This window comes from Ruditapes philippinarum, unplaced genomic scaffold (genome assembly GCF_026571515.1).
Source record: "Ruditapes philippinarum isolate M1 unplaced genomic scaffold, ASM2657151v2 ctg2400_1_1_1_1, whole genome shotgun sequence".
NCBI lineage: Eukaryota > Metazoa > Mollusca > Bivalvia > Venerida > Veneridae > Ruditapes > Ruditapes philippinarum.
The window spans coordinates 135,031-149,641 of NW_026856098.1; the positions used below are offsets into that span (position 1 = coordinate 135,031).

The 14,611-nt window shown below is 31.5% G+C and overlaps 1 protein-coding gene across 5 annotated transcripts in view; it reads right to left on the minus strand.

Moving 5' to 3' along the window:
• LOC132745387 (sushi, von Willebrand factor type A, EGF and pentraxin domain-containing protein 1-like) overlaps positions 1-2,251 on the minus strand; it is a 61,404-nt gene extending 59,153 nt beyond the window's left edge. For 3 of the 5 annotated variants that reach the window (XM_060734300.1, XM_060734297.1, XM_060734301.1), the window contains exon 1: positions 1,897-2,251. In XM_060734300.1, coding sequence (XP_060590283.1) covers positions 1,897-1,963 — 67 coding nt within the window. In that variant the 5' untranslated portion in view covers positions 1,964-2,251. The remainder of the gene's footprint in view (positions 1-1,896) is intronic. The other 2 variants (XM_060734295.1, XM_060734298.1) reach the window with 1 other exon arrangement.
• Between the last annotated feature and the right edge of the window lie 12,360 nt (positions 2,252-14,611).

Consider the following 14,611-nt stretch of genomic DNA (forward strand, 5'->3'; position numbering starts at 1 on the left):
TGAAAAAGAGCTCTTTTTCAAGTAGAATCAAAATGGATTTAAAATGATCTTGTTCATTTAGTGAATAAATTTCATCGAATAAAGAATTTGCATCAAAATAAATTTTTGTCACATTTTTTCAATTTTACTCCATTCTGTTTTAGCTAATTGCATCATTTTCCCGCTTTTTTTCACATATTTTACAGAAACATGATAGTCTTGCAAAGACAAAGGTATAAATCCTGGGCTATCTTAATGAGACATTTCAGTAAAAATTGTGCCTGAAAAAATGTTGAAAGGGCCATTTATTTAGCTTATCTAAATGTGACATTTAAGAAACTTGAATAGGTGTAGAAACGGCCTTACAGTATTTTTACCAGTATAAAATCTGGTCACGTGGTCTATTTTCTAAATAAAATGGCCACCATTTTTTTTCTCGATTCATTTTTATTTTCAACGTTAAACACCAATAGGACACCAATTTCTTCTCTGGAGTTACTATGGCACTCATAAAATTTCGTTGTTTGCAACCTGGTGTGCTTTTCGCGTATAAAATATCTTTTTGTAGAATAGTCAAAAAGTGAACATCCGTTTTCAACGGAAGTAATTGCAATGTAAATAATTATGTGTCAAACTGGAACATGCAGACGATTTTAAAAAACCTTGCAACAAAGGATTATTTTACAATTTTAATCAGTGAAACAGACATAGGATATCATCGTTATTTTGTCAAAAACCATGCTAAGATTATTCTGGAAAAAGAAGGATCAGATTTCACAGATCATAACCGAGTAAATGGGTTAGTGTTTTATTTTCTAAATAAAACCTAGCTTATTGTATGTTTATGATTTGTAGATATTATCGCTTGCTTAAAGAATAAAAGGAAAAGAAAACTTCTTAAGTAGGCCTAATGTACACTTAAAAATTAAAAGGTAAGGACAGTTTAGTTATTGTTACTCTTGGTTTATTTTTGTTACAGTTAGATTTAGTTGACAATTTCAGATCATCACAGTATTTTTGTTCGGGTAATAAAATAAATAACACATGGGTTTGTGAGTATCAGTAAAAATATCATCCCTCGAAAAAATACTGTTACCCTCGGCTGCGCCTCCCATGTGTTATTTATATAATATCATTTGATAGCAGACAGGAAACATACTGTCTTCACTTTCCTTTCAGGGTGTAATTGGGAAACATTGTCACCTGTCGTCGTGGGAGGTCTGTACAACTAGAATATAAGTTCTATCCTGCAAATCCAGTATTAAGTTGTACGAATTCAAGAAAAAGTAGCCTTCACAAATTTAGATTTGCTTGTGCATCTAAGTTTTAATTGGGGTTGTACTTTAAAATCCTACCGTCTGTCGAGGCCATTAAAACTTGTAACAAGTAAAACCTTTAAACCAAATATCAAAATCAGTAAAATAATATATTTTCTGAAAGTTTGTACATTTGTCTACAGCTGCATGTAAAAACATTTACAGTTCCCATTTAGGTAAGTGAAACATCAGATTTTGAAGAGAATTAATTATAAACGTTGTTGCAAAACTATGCATATGAAGGCTCGGTGGGTTTGTTCTGCTATTACTTTTTTAAGCGAAAGGCAAAGAAAGTAACAAATATTTTAACATGCAGCAGTAAATAAAAGATTTAACTTTCAAATATTGTAAAGTATAAAAGGATCAAATTTACATCCATTCAGTTTGAATTGCTACAAAAAGCCTATTTTTTCACTTTTTGATAGGCATGAGTGATATTTCAATGGAGTATATTGTTATCTATGTCTCTGGTTATGGTTAGCTAAAGTTTATTACTTACGATTGTTATGACATTCTTATACAAATTGAATTGTAATGTAATAATCAGATAATATCGTTTTAAGTGATAAATAATAAAAAAATAAAAAAATATTCGGCTTACCTGATGTTAAATGAAGTAATACGGATATAGTTAATATAGAAGTAAAAATAATTTTCCTCCAAACCATTTTGTTTCTTTCCTTTATTTACACTTTTTATTGCTGGTTATAAAACTTCCGAGAATAAATTTTACTTCCATTTTAACGGACAAGAAACACATTTATTGATATCAATTATTCATCATTGAAAATAGCTATTTCGGAACTACCCTTGCAAATAATTATGTTTTCAAAGATTAAGGTTAGATAAAACTAGACATAAACTAGTTTGAAGGTTATTTAATACACCAGATTATCTGACAGATGTAATAAAACAAATTTAAATGTAAATGTTTTTCATTTCATAAAAGGTAAATCGTGTTATAGAGCCGTTTTCAAAACTTCCTTTTGCATTTTGCGATTATGCAACAACTTGTTTATAAATGCTCATTTAGGATAATTTATGTAACGCGGCGGCCGAATCAAGTTTCACGATGTGTTAAATCAATGATCTATTGAAATGTATTATGATATTTCACACCTTTGAATAAGAGCACACATTTTTTTGCTGTAGTTATATGTTCATTATCCATCTAACTGCCATGTTTGAGTATAAATCGATACATTAATTAGGACACAACATATGGTATTATATATATATTCTTTATTTGAGTCTCATCCATACATAGCATAAAACAATTCAATGACATAATTTTACAAAGTAAAAGTTATTTATGTACGGCCATTCTTATCAGAATTACAAGAGACTATAAAATTTTAATCTAATGGAAGGGAGGCAACTCTGCAAAAATGTCCACTGTCACTTACAGAGTTACCTCTCTTCTCATTCCATATTCATATGCATATTACAATTTAAAATTGCTAAAATAAGAAACTATTGCTAATCTTGTTCTAAAATACTTAAAGTGTTTCTGGTATTATTGCTTTACAGTAAAAATCCTTAAAATGTTCTCTTCCTTAAACCCGTAAAATTACACTGAATAGCAATAGATTCTTAAACTATACAAGAGCGATCAGTAATCACATGTGTCGCCTCATAATGGCCAATTTCATGTTGGGACAAATTTTGTGACAGACGGACAGACAGACGGACAGTGCACAACTAGACTAAGTACTGATCAATCATGTAAAGTTTGGATAAAATTGCACCAGTAGCTTATGAGGATTAGTCCGGACAAGCTTTTGTGTATCTGGCAACACACAGAAAAAAACACCTTTTTATCAAAGGGCCATAACTCAGCCAAAAATCATTCAACCGGAAAACCCGTACAATATGCGCAAGGACTTGAGCTACAGATCAATCCTGTAAAGTTTCATTGAAATTGCATAAGTGGTATAAGAGAACTAGTCCGGACAAACTTTAAAAATAAAAATTATTAAAGGGCCATAACTCTGACAAAAATCATTGAACCGGAAAATGCCTACAATATGCACAACTAGACTTAATACTGATCATTCCTGTAAAGTTTGGATGAAATTGCACCAGTAGTTTATGAGGAGTAGTCCGGACAAGCTATTGTGTATCTGGCAACACACAGAAAAAACACCTTTTTATCAAAGGGCCATAACTCGGCCAAAAATCATTCAACCGGAAAACCCTTGCAATATGCGCAAGGACTTGAGCTACAGATCAATCCTGTAAAGTTTCATTGAAATTGCATTAGTGGTATAAGAGAAGTAGTCCGGACAAACTTTAAAATTAAAAATTATTAAAGGGCCATAACTCTGACAAAAATCATTGAACCGGAAAATGCTGACAATATGCACAACTAGACTTGATACTGATCATTCCTGTAAAGTTTGGATGAAATTGCACCAGTAGTTTATGAGGGGTAGTCCGGACAAGTTTTGTGACGGACGGACGGACAGACGGACAGACAGACAGACAGACAGACAGACAGACGACGGATAAGTGATCCCTATATGTCGCCACTACTCCGTAGAGGCGACACAAAAATCATGTAAATAAAATTATTTCGCATCATTGGAAAGATAAAAACCTATACGAGTAAAATAAAACATTTTTTTCCACATTTAAGGATTGTACATTAAAATGTTTTCCCTAAAAAAAAAAATTTAAAACGATCATTTACTAATTTTTTAACTATGAGTTTTGTTTACCTTTTCAAGAGCCTCGGAGTTTCCCAATTTTACCTTGTCTAATGTTTTAAAAGAAATTAAAATATTAAAAAACCATAAAAAAAAAGGCTCATAAATCCCCTTTATTAAGTAAAATTTCTCAAAAATAAAAGGGAAAGACTCTAGTTTGTGGAAAAAAAATTTTTAGAATTTTAACAAAAAGGGAAAATAAAATTTGTGGGGGGAATAAAACCCATTTAGTTCTACTTTTTAAGAAAAATTGGGGAAAACAGGTTTTTTGCCACAAAAAATTTTAAAACAATTTCAGTTTTGGAAAAAATGAACGACAATTTATTGTCATCAGACAGTCTTAAAAATTGATCATTTACATTTTCTGCCTAAATGTTTAGAAATTTGAAGCCTTTTATTCAAATTGTAATGGATATAACCATCTGAAGAAGTACTTGATTTCCATCTACCATGCTTATTTAACAAACTGGTATCTAAATTGAGATTACTATTTGCACAAGCTGAAGCTCCGCCACTACGTAAACTGTGTAGACCAAATTTATTTTTGTCTTCCCCAATTGCTACTATAGCTTGCAAAAATATTTCCCTGTACGACAAAGGACTCAAAGTGTTAACTGGTACGTATTTGTTTTTACTTTTAAGAAATTTGACCTTTGTAAATATGTATTCGTCTGAGGAAACGGTTAAACTTGCGGCAGCTAAATAATTTTTTAACCACGATACCGGACATAGTTTATTTCCCGTCTTAGCAATGACAATTTCTGAACCTTTTTGTAACTGATCAGTTTTACTTTTCTTAATAAACAAAGACATATGATTTTCATAAATTTTGATATCTTTCATTTGTAACGAACTTAGCTCACTAAATCTCAAAAAACCTGAAAATCCAAGAATACACATTGTACATAATCTATTATCTTTAAAGTTCATCTTTCCTCCATTACTATACAAATTTACAATACGATTCAAAATGTCTGCTGTAACTGGTTGTTTCTTCCGTTTTGGTTGGCACAAGATACGTCTGCTTCCGTCAAAAGTCAGTTTGGTTAATTTGTGCGCACACGGATTATCAAAGAGTGATAATTCGTGCTTCCAGTTTATTGCATAAAAATAACCTTCCAGAATAGAATTAGACACTTCACTGATAGTTAAATCACTCAGAAAAAGACAAACCGTAGTTACTTTAGCTGGTAAACTGATAAAACCATGTTCACCGCACCAAACATCAAATTTGTTGAAGTATCCGATGTATTTCTGATTGGTATTCTTGGATTTAGAAGCCATAACTATGTCCGGTATCATACTAGCTGCTGCCCCAAGAGAAACATGAATTGAAAACTTTGAAATCTCTTCCCATATTGCATGATTTTTACGTTCCTGCAAATACAAAAAGATGTTATAAAGAATTGTCAGTAACCCGAAGAACACATTCGTACAATTTTTTTTTTTTGCAATTCTCAAAAACAGTGAACTAGTAAAGCTATAATATAAACATGAAATAATTTATACAGAGCCATTCTGAAAATAATCTCTGGTTAACTATAAATCTTTCAAAAATTCTTCCTAAAGACAACAACAAAAACTAAAAGTTATTCAAAATTTCTCTTGTGATAACTGTAAATCCTTGAATGATAATCTTCACTAAGAAGAAACTGAAAAGTCTATAAAAGAAATGATTATTTCTAGGATAACTGATTTTCTTCAATAATAAAAACTCTTTACTAGAATAACCATGAAAAAACCTTCAATAATAATTCATCTTAACTAGGATAACTGTAGATCCTTTCATTAAATAATTCTCATTCTAGGATAACTGTAGATCCTTTCATTAAATAATTCTCATTCAAGGATAACTGTAGATCCTTTCATTAAATAATTCTCATTCTAGGATAACTGTACATCCTTTCAATAAATAAGTACCATCTTATTTCCTACAAAACTTCTACAAATAAAAAACTAAAAACACTCGAATGCAATATGCGAGAACGCTTGTATTTAGGGACAGTACACAAGATGACATAATAAACGTGCAAATACATGTATAGCATAAAGCAATAAATATTGTAATTGGTTAATAAATTTTATCTCTGTCATATAAATGTTTTGCAAATCGTGGTCGACTCGTCCAGGAAAAACCAAAAACAAAAAAAAAACCCTTTTAAAGTTTTTGAATTGATTTCAGTGTTATTTAAGGGAAAATATTTTTGGAAACCTGTGCCCATTTGCCATCACAGGAAAGTGACTGTCAAATACCACCGAATGTTGGGCCTCATCCTTGCAAAACATTTAACATTTATACAAAACGATGTAAAATGTCTACACTATGTTTCCGTTAAAAATTAAACAATACATTTTATTTAGGCAAAGCTTGTACGCTTTTAAAACATTGTTCTTTTCAAAAAATAATTTTGGCATTGAATTTGAATGTGTGATGTCCCAAAGGTTGCTGGGTAGAAATCTGTATTTCCCAAAATTTTGGAAAAAACCCCGATTAAATACGGGGTCGAATCTTCCCGAGCAAAACAAAAAATGAAACAAAAAACCGTTTTGTATTAAAAGCTAGTCCCCAAAGGTACTCATCTATCGTTTTTTAACAAAAGAAGTACCAAATATTTCATTTTGGGATAACTTTTAAAATCCTTTTCATTAAAAAATTTCCATTCAAAAGATAAACGTAGACCCTTTTTCAAAAATTTTTCATTTTTGGGGTTTTAAAACTTGTAGTTTCCTTTCAATAAAAATTTATCATAAATGGGATAATTGTAGTCTTTTTAAATAATAATACTCATTTACTAGGAAAACTGTAGAATTTTTCATAATAAAAATAAATTTTCCCCGGATAACTGCTAATTTCTTTAAATAATAAGAACTCATTACTAGGATAACTGTAAATATTTCAATAATAAACACCTTTACTAAACGACAAACTCGTTAAAAGGACAACTGTAGATCCTTTAATGATAATTTCTATTTCCTATAATAAAATTAAATTCTTTCAAGATAACCACTTAGTATTTGGAATCACTAATTTACATATGTTTTTTTTTTATTATTATTATTATTAATTTAACCAATTAACCTTATTATTGTAAAAAAAACCCTACCATTTCTAAAAATAATCAACAAAGTCAATAAAAAACTCTTGTATAATAACATTATCTTCAATAAAATGATAATCTTATTTAAAATTGTTTCGATATATAATTACTGCACATGCTCTAAATAATTTTGACTCTCATGACAAAATCTTAACCAACGCGTATTGTGTAAATATAGATTACACTATATATACTTTGAAACTTGCTGCGTAGTATGAAAAGAAAAGTCTCTAGTTTTGTAACAATTCCAGAAAAGACACGCTCAGTTTCAATAAAAAAATCTTAATTTTTTTTTTTGAAGTATATAGAAAAGGGGTAAGTAAGCTTCCATTCATAATTTTATTTTTAACACTAAAACACTCCCGTTAAAAGGAGATACTGCAAAGACACTGTTACAACACGAACCTGGAACAAAAAAATGATTTTGGTTTCTCATATTCCACAAAATCAACTACAAATTCCCTGTATGAACCAGTAAACGTATTGACAATAGCTGGCCATGTTTTCTGGCCAAAACATGGAAGACTTCCATTTAGGGACTACTAAAGTTCCCTCTGCCCCACATTTAATCATATGTTGAATGACCTTGTTTACTAAGTGGACAGGAGGTACTAACCAATTATTCTTTCCTGACCAATCAAAAGCAAATGCATCTACTCCTGATAAAACGTCTTACATTTCCCCTTTTAAATCCCCTATACAACTTAAAATCATTTTGCTTGCTTTTTTTTTTTTCTAATTGAATTTCTACAAGCCCTTTAATAACCCCACAAATTCCCCAACCCATTCTGGCCCGGAACAAGGTTTCTTTTTGATTTTCCTTCATTAGCTATTAAACTGCTTTAATTAAATCCCCCCCTAACTGTGAACTTCTTTTTTTGCAAAATTTTTAATGGGCTGTTTTTTGGCCCCCAACCTCCAGAAAATTAAAAATAATTTTATCCCTTCCTTCCAGTTTTTTAACCAATGGCCTTAAAATTTTGGGTAAACAACCATGGAGCTTTTAATAAAAAAAAAGGGGGGCTTTAAAAAAAAAAATTTTTTATTGAAACACCGTTTTCTACCCAAAAAAACCCTAAGTAAGTTTTGATTTTTTTTTAAATTTATGGAAATATATACCCAGATTTTAAATCAAATTTAAAAACTTTAAAATTCCCTTTTTTGACAAAAATCAAAAGCTTTTCTGATTTTAAAAACTTGATTTTCCCTTTTTAACACGTGCTTATTAATATGACGAAATCTAAAAAAAAGCCTTTTTCTTTAAACCTTTTTGATTTTATGAAACAGTCAAGGGATGTAAAACACAAAATTTTTTTTTACTTTTAACTTCAAACGCATTGCTTTTTCAAAAATTTTTCAGAAATAGCTAGGGAAACCCGAATTTTATGATGTTTCAACAGAAGAAAGTTTGTTTCTTAAAATAAATAGAGGTATTCATTTTTTTCTATAAATAACAGGGATTATTTTCATCAATTATGAAATAAGAATTTCATAAATAAGTGGGCGTACCACGAGGTGAAATATGGAATTTTTCTTTGCGCAACGATGAAAATAAATCATGTTATTTAAAGAAAAAAATTTGAATTTTTGTTATTATATACATTTTTTCTCTTTTTGCGATAACATTTAAAAACCCTTTTCCCCTTAAATTTTTTGCGTACGGCAGAATTAAAAGAAAGTAGTCCGGCCAAGACACCAGTGTAAAATACGGGAAAAATAGTTTCACTGCAGTGGAAAAATACAATTTTTACAGATGAAATACGGAAAAATGAAAATACGCATTTTATTTCATCAATATTCTCAATATTTCATTTAGGGAAGTATATAAATAAACAGAACTAGGGCAGTGTCTCAAACGAATCTTAAATCCGTTTCTATAACGTCTTTATAAAAAGTATTTTAACTTTGAGATTTTTTACCCAAAAATCAAATGTTCTATTGATACTGTCCCTTTACTAAAATATATCATTCTTTTTTTCTCGATTTTTTTTGAAACATATGAATTTTAAAATACTTAAACTCTACTTTCGCTTACTGGCGTCTGGGGTTTTTCTGTTGTTACTGAGGGGGGGGGTGGTGTCGCAGCTACTTAGTCATGAATCTCTGGGTGTACGGGCAGTCTTGGGGCAAAAGTGTCCGGGCAGATTACAGGAGAAGCAATGACCTGTAAAATCCCTGATTTCTTTGCACGTTTCCCCCGGATATATTTGTTTGAAATAGGCTCTCAAATCTTGGTGAATACCCACAAAAGGGCGCCCGTTGTTGAAAATTTGGCCTTGCTGGAGCTGAGCACGTGTGGGTGGGAAAAGTGCTGACTACCCTTTCCATATGGGACTTATCTGCGTGACCCCTGATTTCCCTTGCAATAGCGCTCGTAGCTTTAGAAGCCATTCGTCATCATTATCAGCAAGCGGGTCAGCGTCATATTCCCTGACGGTATCCCAGCCATGTTTGTTCGGCAATTTTTAACAGCTTGTTTCGTTTAACGAATTCCCAAGGTTCGTTTTGAGCAAAAACCTTTTAAAGGAAAACGTTTTTTAAGTCACAAAAAAGCCTCTATTCTATTTTTAAATTTTTCAAAGGGGTTTTAGAGGTTTTAAAAATTTTAAACTGTCTTTTAAAAAGAAACTTTTTGAAAAAAAATTTTGTACCTGCGTTAGCCGGTTTTTTGGGCCTTCCCCGAAAAAATTTTTTTTTTTCCCAAAAAAAATTTTTTTTGATCTTAACTTCCTTTCTTAGTTTTTTTTAAACCCCCTTTTTTGTTTTTAATCCAAGTCTTTTCTTTAATTTTGAAAAAACGAAAGTCGTTTTTTTACACGGAAAATCGAAGGCGTTCCCTTTTCCCCGCTAAAATGTTTTCCCTCTGGGAAGGAATTTCCTTCCCTTTGCTCCGATTTTTTTGCCAAAAAACAAAAAATTTTGGGGGAACCCTTTCGAAAATGTTTTAGTTAAAAAACCCGAAAATTTAAAAGCGAAAATACTCATGAAAACTGTGCCCCCTGGGAAAATTAAAATTCCCAAAAGCAAATTTTTTAAAACCAAAAAACCCAAAAAAAAAATTAATAATACCCAAAAGAAAAAAGTAATATCCCCTACCTTGGAAAATATTTAAAAATTAAAATGTTTTTTCATCCCTTTAAATTTCCCTTTTACAAAATTTGGGCAAAATTTTTTTGATTCAAAAATAACCCTTTTAAAATCTGCCCGTTTCGAGTCTGATTTGAATAAAAGGGAATTAAAACTTTAAAGGGAAAAAAATACAAAATTTTTGATTTTAAAAAAAGAAAAAAGAAAAATTTTTAATGAAATAACTGGGGGGTTTCCGTTTCTTTTTTTTGATTACGTGCACTTAAATGGTCAAACCCAAAAAATTTTTTTTTCTACGAATTTTGTTTAAATTTAAAACCTTTACAAACACATTTTCACCCCTAAAAATTTTTAATTTTTTCTTCTATTTTAATTTTTCAAAGATTTAAAGTTTCCCCTTTGAATAAAATTTTGGGGAATTTTTTAATTTAATGTAGGTTCAAAATATTTTTAAAATGTATTTTTTTTTTGAAAATTTTTTTGATTATGGGGTTTTCGTTCCCAAAGACACCCGTAAAAGGTCAAAATTGACCCTTTAGGGCACTTTGGGGACCGAGTTTGAACAATCACGTTCCGTAACTGGGGGATAGCTTTTTCGCATGAATCCCAAAATCACTGTCCCGGGAAATTTGAACCCCAGCGGTGGGGGGCAAGTAGTTTGAAGTCAAAAGACCCTTAAAACCCCTTTGGCCCCGGAAAGCCCCCCCGAAAAAATAATTTAAAAAAAGTTGAATAAATGGATTTCCCATGGTTTTAAAGTCGAAATGGAGGAGCAAAAAGGAAGGGGTATGGTTTGGGGAGCTAAAACGGAAATGATAAAATTGAAAAGGGAAAATTTAAAAAGTGGTTTTTAAATTCCCAAAATTTGGGAAATTATTCCCGAAATGTATTTAACGCAAACCCTTTTAATTTTTCGCCTTGGGTATACTACTTACTTTAACGATATTATAGGAAGAAATGTTCTAATCAAAAAATCCTAATGCTGTTAAATACTTAAACAATTATGGTGTGTTATACATAATCAGGACTTTTTTTTGTATATTCATGTATAATACAAGTATGGTATGTGTCAATACGTTGTCTATTGTTGATAATACGCTGATAAAGTCTAAGATAGTAAATCCGTGAATAAACCTAATATCAAATACATATTTTAGATAAAAACAATGTTAAACACACATAATTATTGAAATATGACTATGAAAATTAAAAAAAAAAGATGATCAAACTACTTTAAATGCTGTAGCGCGGGTATTACGTTCGGGATTGATTACGTTCGAAATGCCGAAAATGATCATCATGTTCAATTAGAGCGATTGTTAAGGTGGATAGGCCAAATATGTCACACAAACAATTGCGTGGATTGGGACGACAAAAAAATATAATGAAAAAAATAGTAATGGGGATCCCAACATTAGTAATTGGAAAATTTTTTAAATTTATTTTTGGGAAAACGAAAAACCCAAATTGGGGTTGGCCCTTTTCAAAAAATGCCGGAGTATGGTTTGACCCAAAAATTACAAAAAGTAAAAAAATGGCTTATATAAATTTCAATAATTTAACAATTTTTTTTACGGCCCCTTTTAAATCCCAAACGAGTGTAAAAAGTCCAAACGGTTAAAAAGTTTAAAAAATTTTCCCTTCCCCGGTTTTTGAAGGACCGGTCAAGACGTTTTACACATAAAAAAGGTTTATTTTTCTATTTTTTTTTTTTAAGATTACAACTTTTTTAAAAAAACGGGAAAGCAGTTAGCTAGCAATGGGTTTTTTTCCGGGGTATGCCCTAAAGTAAAGTATTGCCCGGTTTTGGGCGACAATTTGATTGGGAAAATTTTCCGGTGCCAGTCCATCGGGGGAAAAATTGAAAAATGGAACAACTTTTTTCCCGGGCCAAATTTTAAAATTGAAAAAGTCGATTCTGGTGAAGTTTTGGGGCCCTTCCCCAACCTTAAACAGATGCTCAAAAAAGTCTTCTGGCGAAAATTTAAATTAAAAAATGAAATTCCCTTTATAAAAAACGAAATTAACCCCTTTTTCCCTTAATCCCCTTTGAGCCCCCAATAACCTTGTTGGAGCAAAACAAGCGCAGTGCGTGTCTGGGTTTTTAAAATGTAATTCCCGATATTTAAAAAATAAATTTTCAACTTTCCCAAAAACAATCAAAAAGGTTTTTTGGGGACACAGATTTTTGCAAAAAACTTGGGGGCATTTCCCGAAAAGGGAAAGGGATATTTGTTTTTAAAAGTCCGTCCGTCAGTCCGTCAATCCGTCCGAAAACTTTAACATTGGCCATAACTTCCTGTATAATATATATAAAATTATACTTTATATAGTGGAACAGTATAAAGTGATTTATGTTTGTACAGTTACATCTTATTTTACATCTTAGCACATTTAAGGCATTTCTGGTGTTTAAACACTTTTCGGTGTAATTCTATCTTTCGGATCATAGAAAATTTTTCACCACTAGGTGTCGCACGCAAAATTTTTATCTGAAAAGTTTTTCACTCTACCGCCACCACCCCACCACAACTACTTGCCTAGTTTTAATATTGTTTGTTTTACTACATGTTACTTTTATATGTACAGGACGAATTGCTGTCCAACTTAATGTCATGATTTTTACTTATATAAGCTTTATATGCCTTTCTCTCTTGTTTTTTAAATAAACAGTCCAATGCCCTCTGGGCCTGGACATTTTCATCCAAATTGGTATTTGTTCTACTTTATCTTGACATAAGTAAACTGCTGAGTCTTGCCAGGTGCAAACATAAATATAAATATATTTATTGTCAGCCATGAACTATGCCCAACATATAAATTATGAATTTCAAAAAATTATACCCAGCTCAATCTCTAATTTATGTGAGCATAGTCTTAATCAAGTGAACGTTTTCCTTAATTCATCATTCGATATTTTATCCAAACTATTGACTCATACTAAAATGTAGTAGTTATAAAGTTTAGATGTATTATTTAAACATGTTTCCCACTCTTGAATGATCTGATCTCGCTATGTCCTTTTTAACAGATGTAAAGTATCCATCGTTGTATCAAGATTGCATAAATATGCGAATCCAAGATGATTAATGATAGAATGTATCCGATTAGACCAGCTAATGCCAGTAACGTTTACACATTGATCCATATAAAGCCATAAATATGTAAATCAATAAGTTTTTATTCAAAATTTAAGTGACCTTTCTTTAGCAATAACAGAATGTGGAAATCTGCCCAATTCATCCAAAACTGCATAATTAGATATTTGTTTTCGGACCCCTAAAATATATTTCAAAAACCTCATACTAGTATGTAGCTTGACCACTTCTTTATAATTGTATAGTCTACTCCAAAATCTCAAAACCATTATTCAAAATAGGTACCAACATAGAATCAAAGAATATCAGTGAGCCTTGATAAAGCAATTTTAATGGCGGACACACCATGATGATCAGTGAATTCTAATACCTTGACGGTTATGCTGGGCCACGCCGATGATAACAAGTGGGTGAAGTAGCCACTATCATAGGGAACAGGCAAGTTCTAGTACAGCGTTAGTTGCGTTTGGCGCGTCAAAAATGTTAAAGGAGTTCTTTGCGTCTACCTTTCAGAGGATTGCACAAGGTATTGTCATATTATCTATATTGAAGCGTCTCGTATTGTGTATGGTGCCATTAGATAAACTCCAAAGTGAAGTTCATTGGGAATCTTCTGAATATCGTTAAAATGAAACGCATTTCTGGAAGTACGATTAATAGTAGGAAGATTATGACGGAGGAAACGCCAGAGATGTTAAATTAATTTTGGTTGACAGACAATAGAGCAGGTAACTTTTGTTACATGCCAAACTTCTCGTAGAGGTTATGTCACGCTTTGCTACTCGACTGTAACTCGCATGACAATAGGTTATATCATTTGACCAGAAATGGTTAGCAGACAGGAAACATACTGTCTTCACTTTCCTTTCATTATTCTAACGAACTTTTCCTTTGTAAGTTTTTTCTAGACTTTTGGACAGAAACCTTAATTAAGTGATAGAACTGTGTCAGATTTTCCTGCATTCCTCCAAATTTTGAAGTTTTCAATTACGGTCAGTTTCATCGCAGAAAGTTTTCTTTGTCTTTGGCTTGAATAAAAAAGCAAAGACACAATTTTGAGCCATGCAAATTAACTGGTTTAATTCGATGTTGATTTGTAAGAAGATTTCATGTAAGTGAACTGAGATTGAGGATTTTTACACATTTTTATGTGCATGTAGTGTCTCGATGTACTGTAAATGAAGTGTCAAGTTTTTTTCTGAAGTATGAAATAAGAAAATGGCCCTTAAATTAGTTTGGGACAGCCGTGGGAAAGTGGTTATGGTTGTTGTTTCTTCATGTTGATTTGACTCCTTTCATGGACTTTGGATTCTTTCATGTGATGA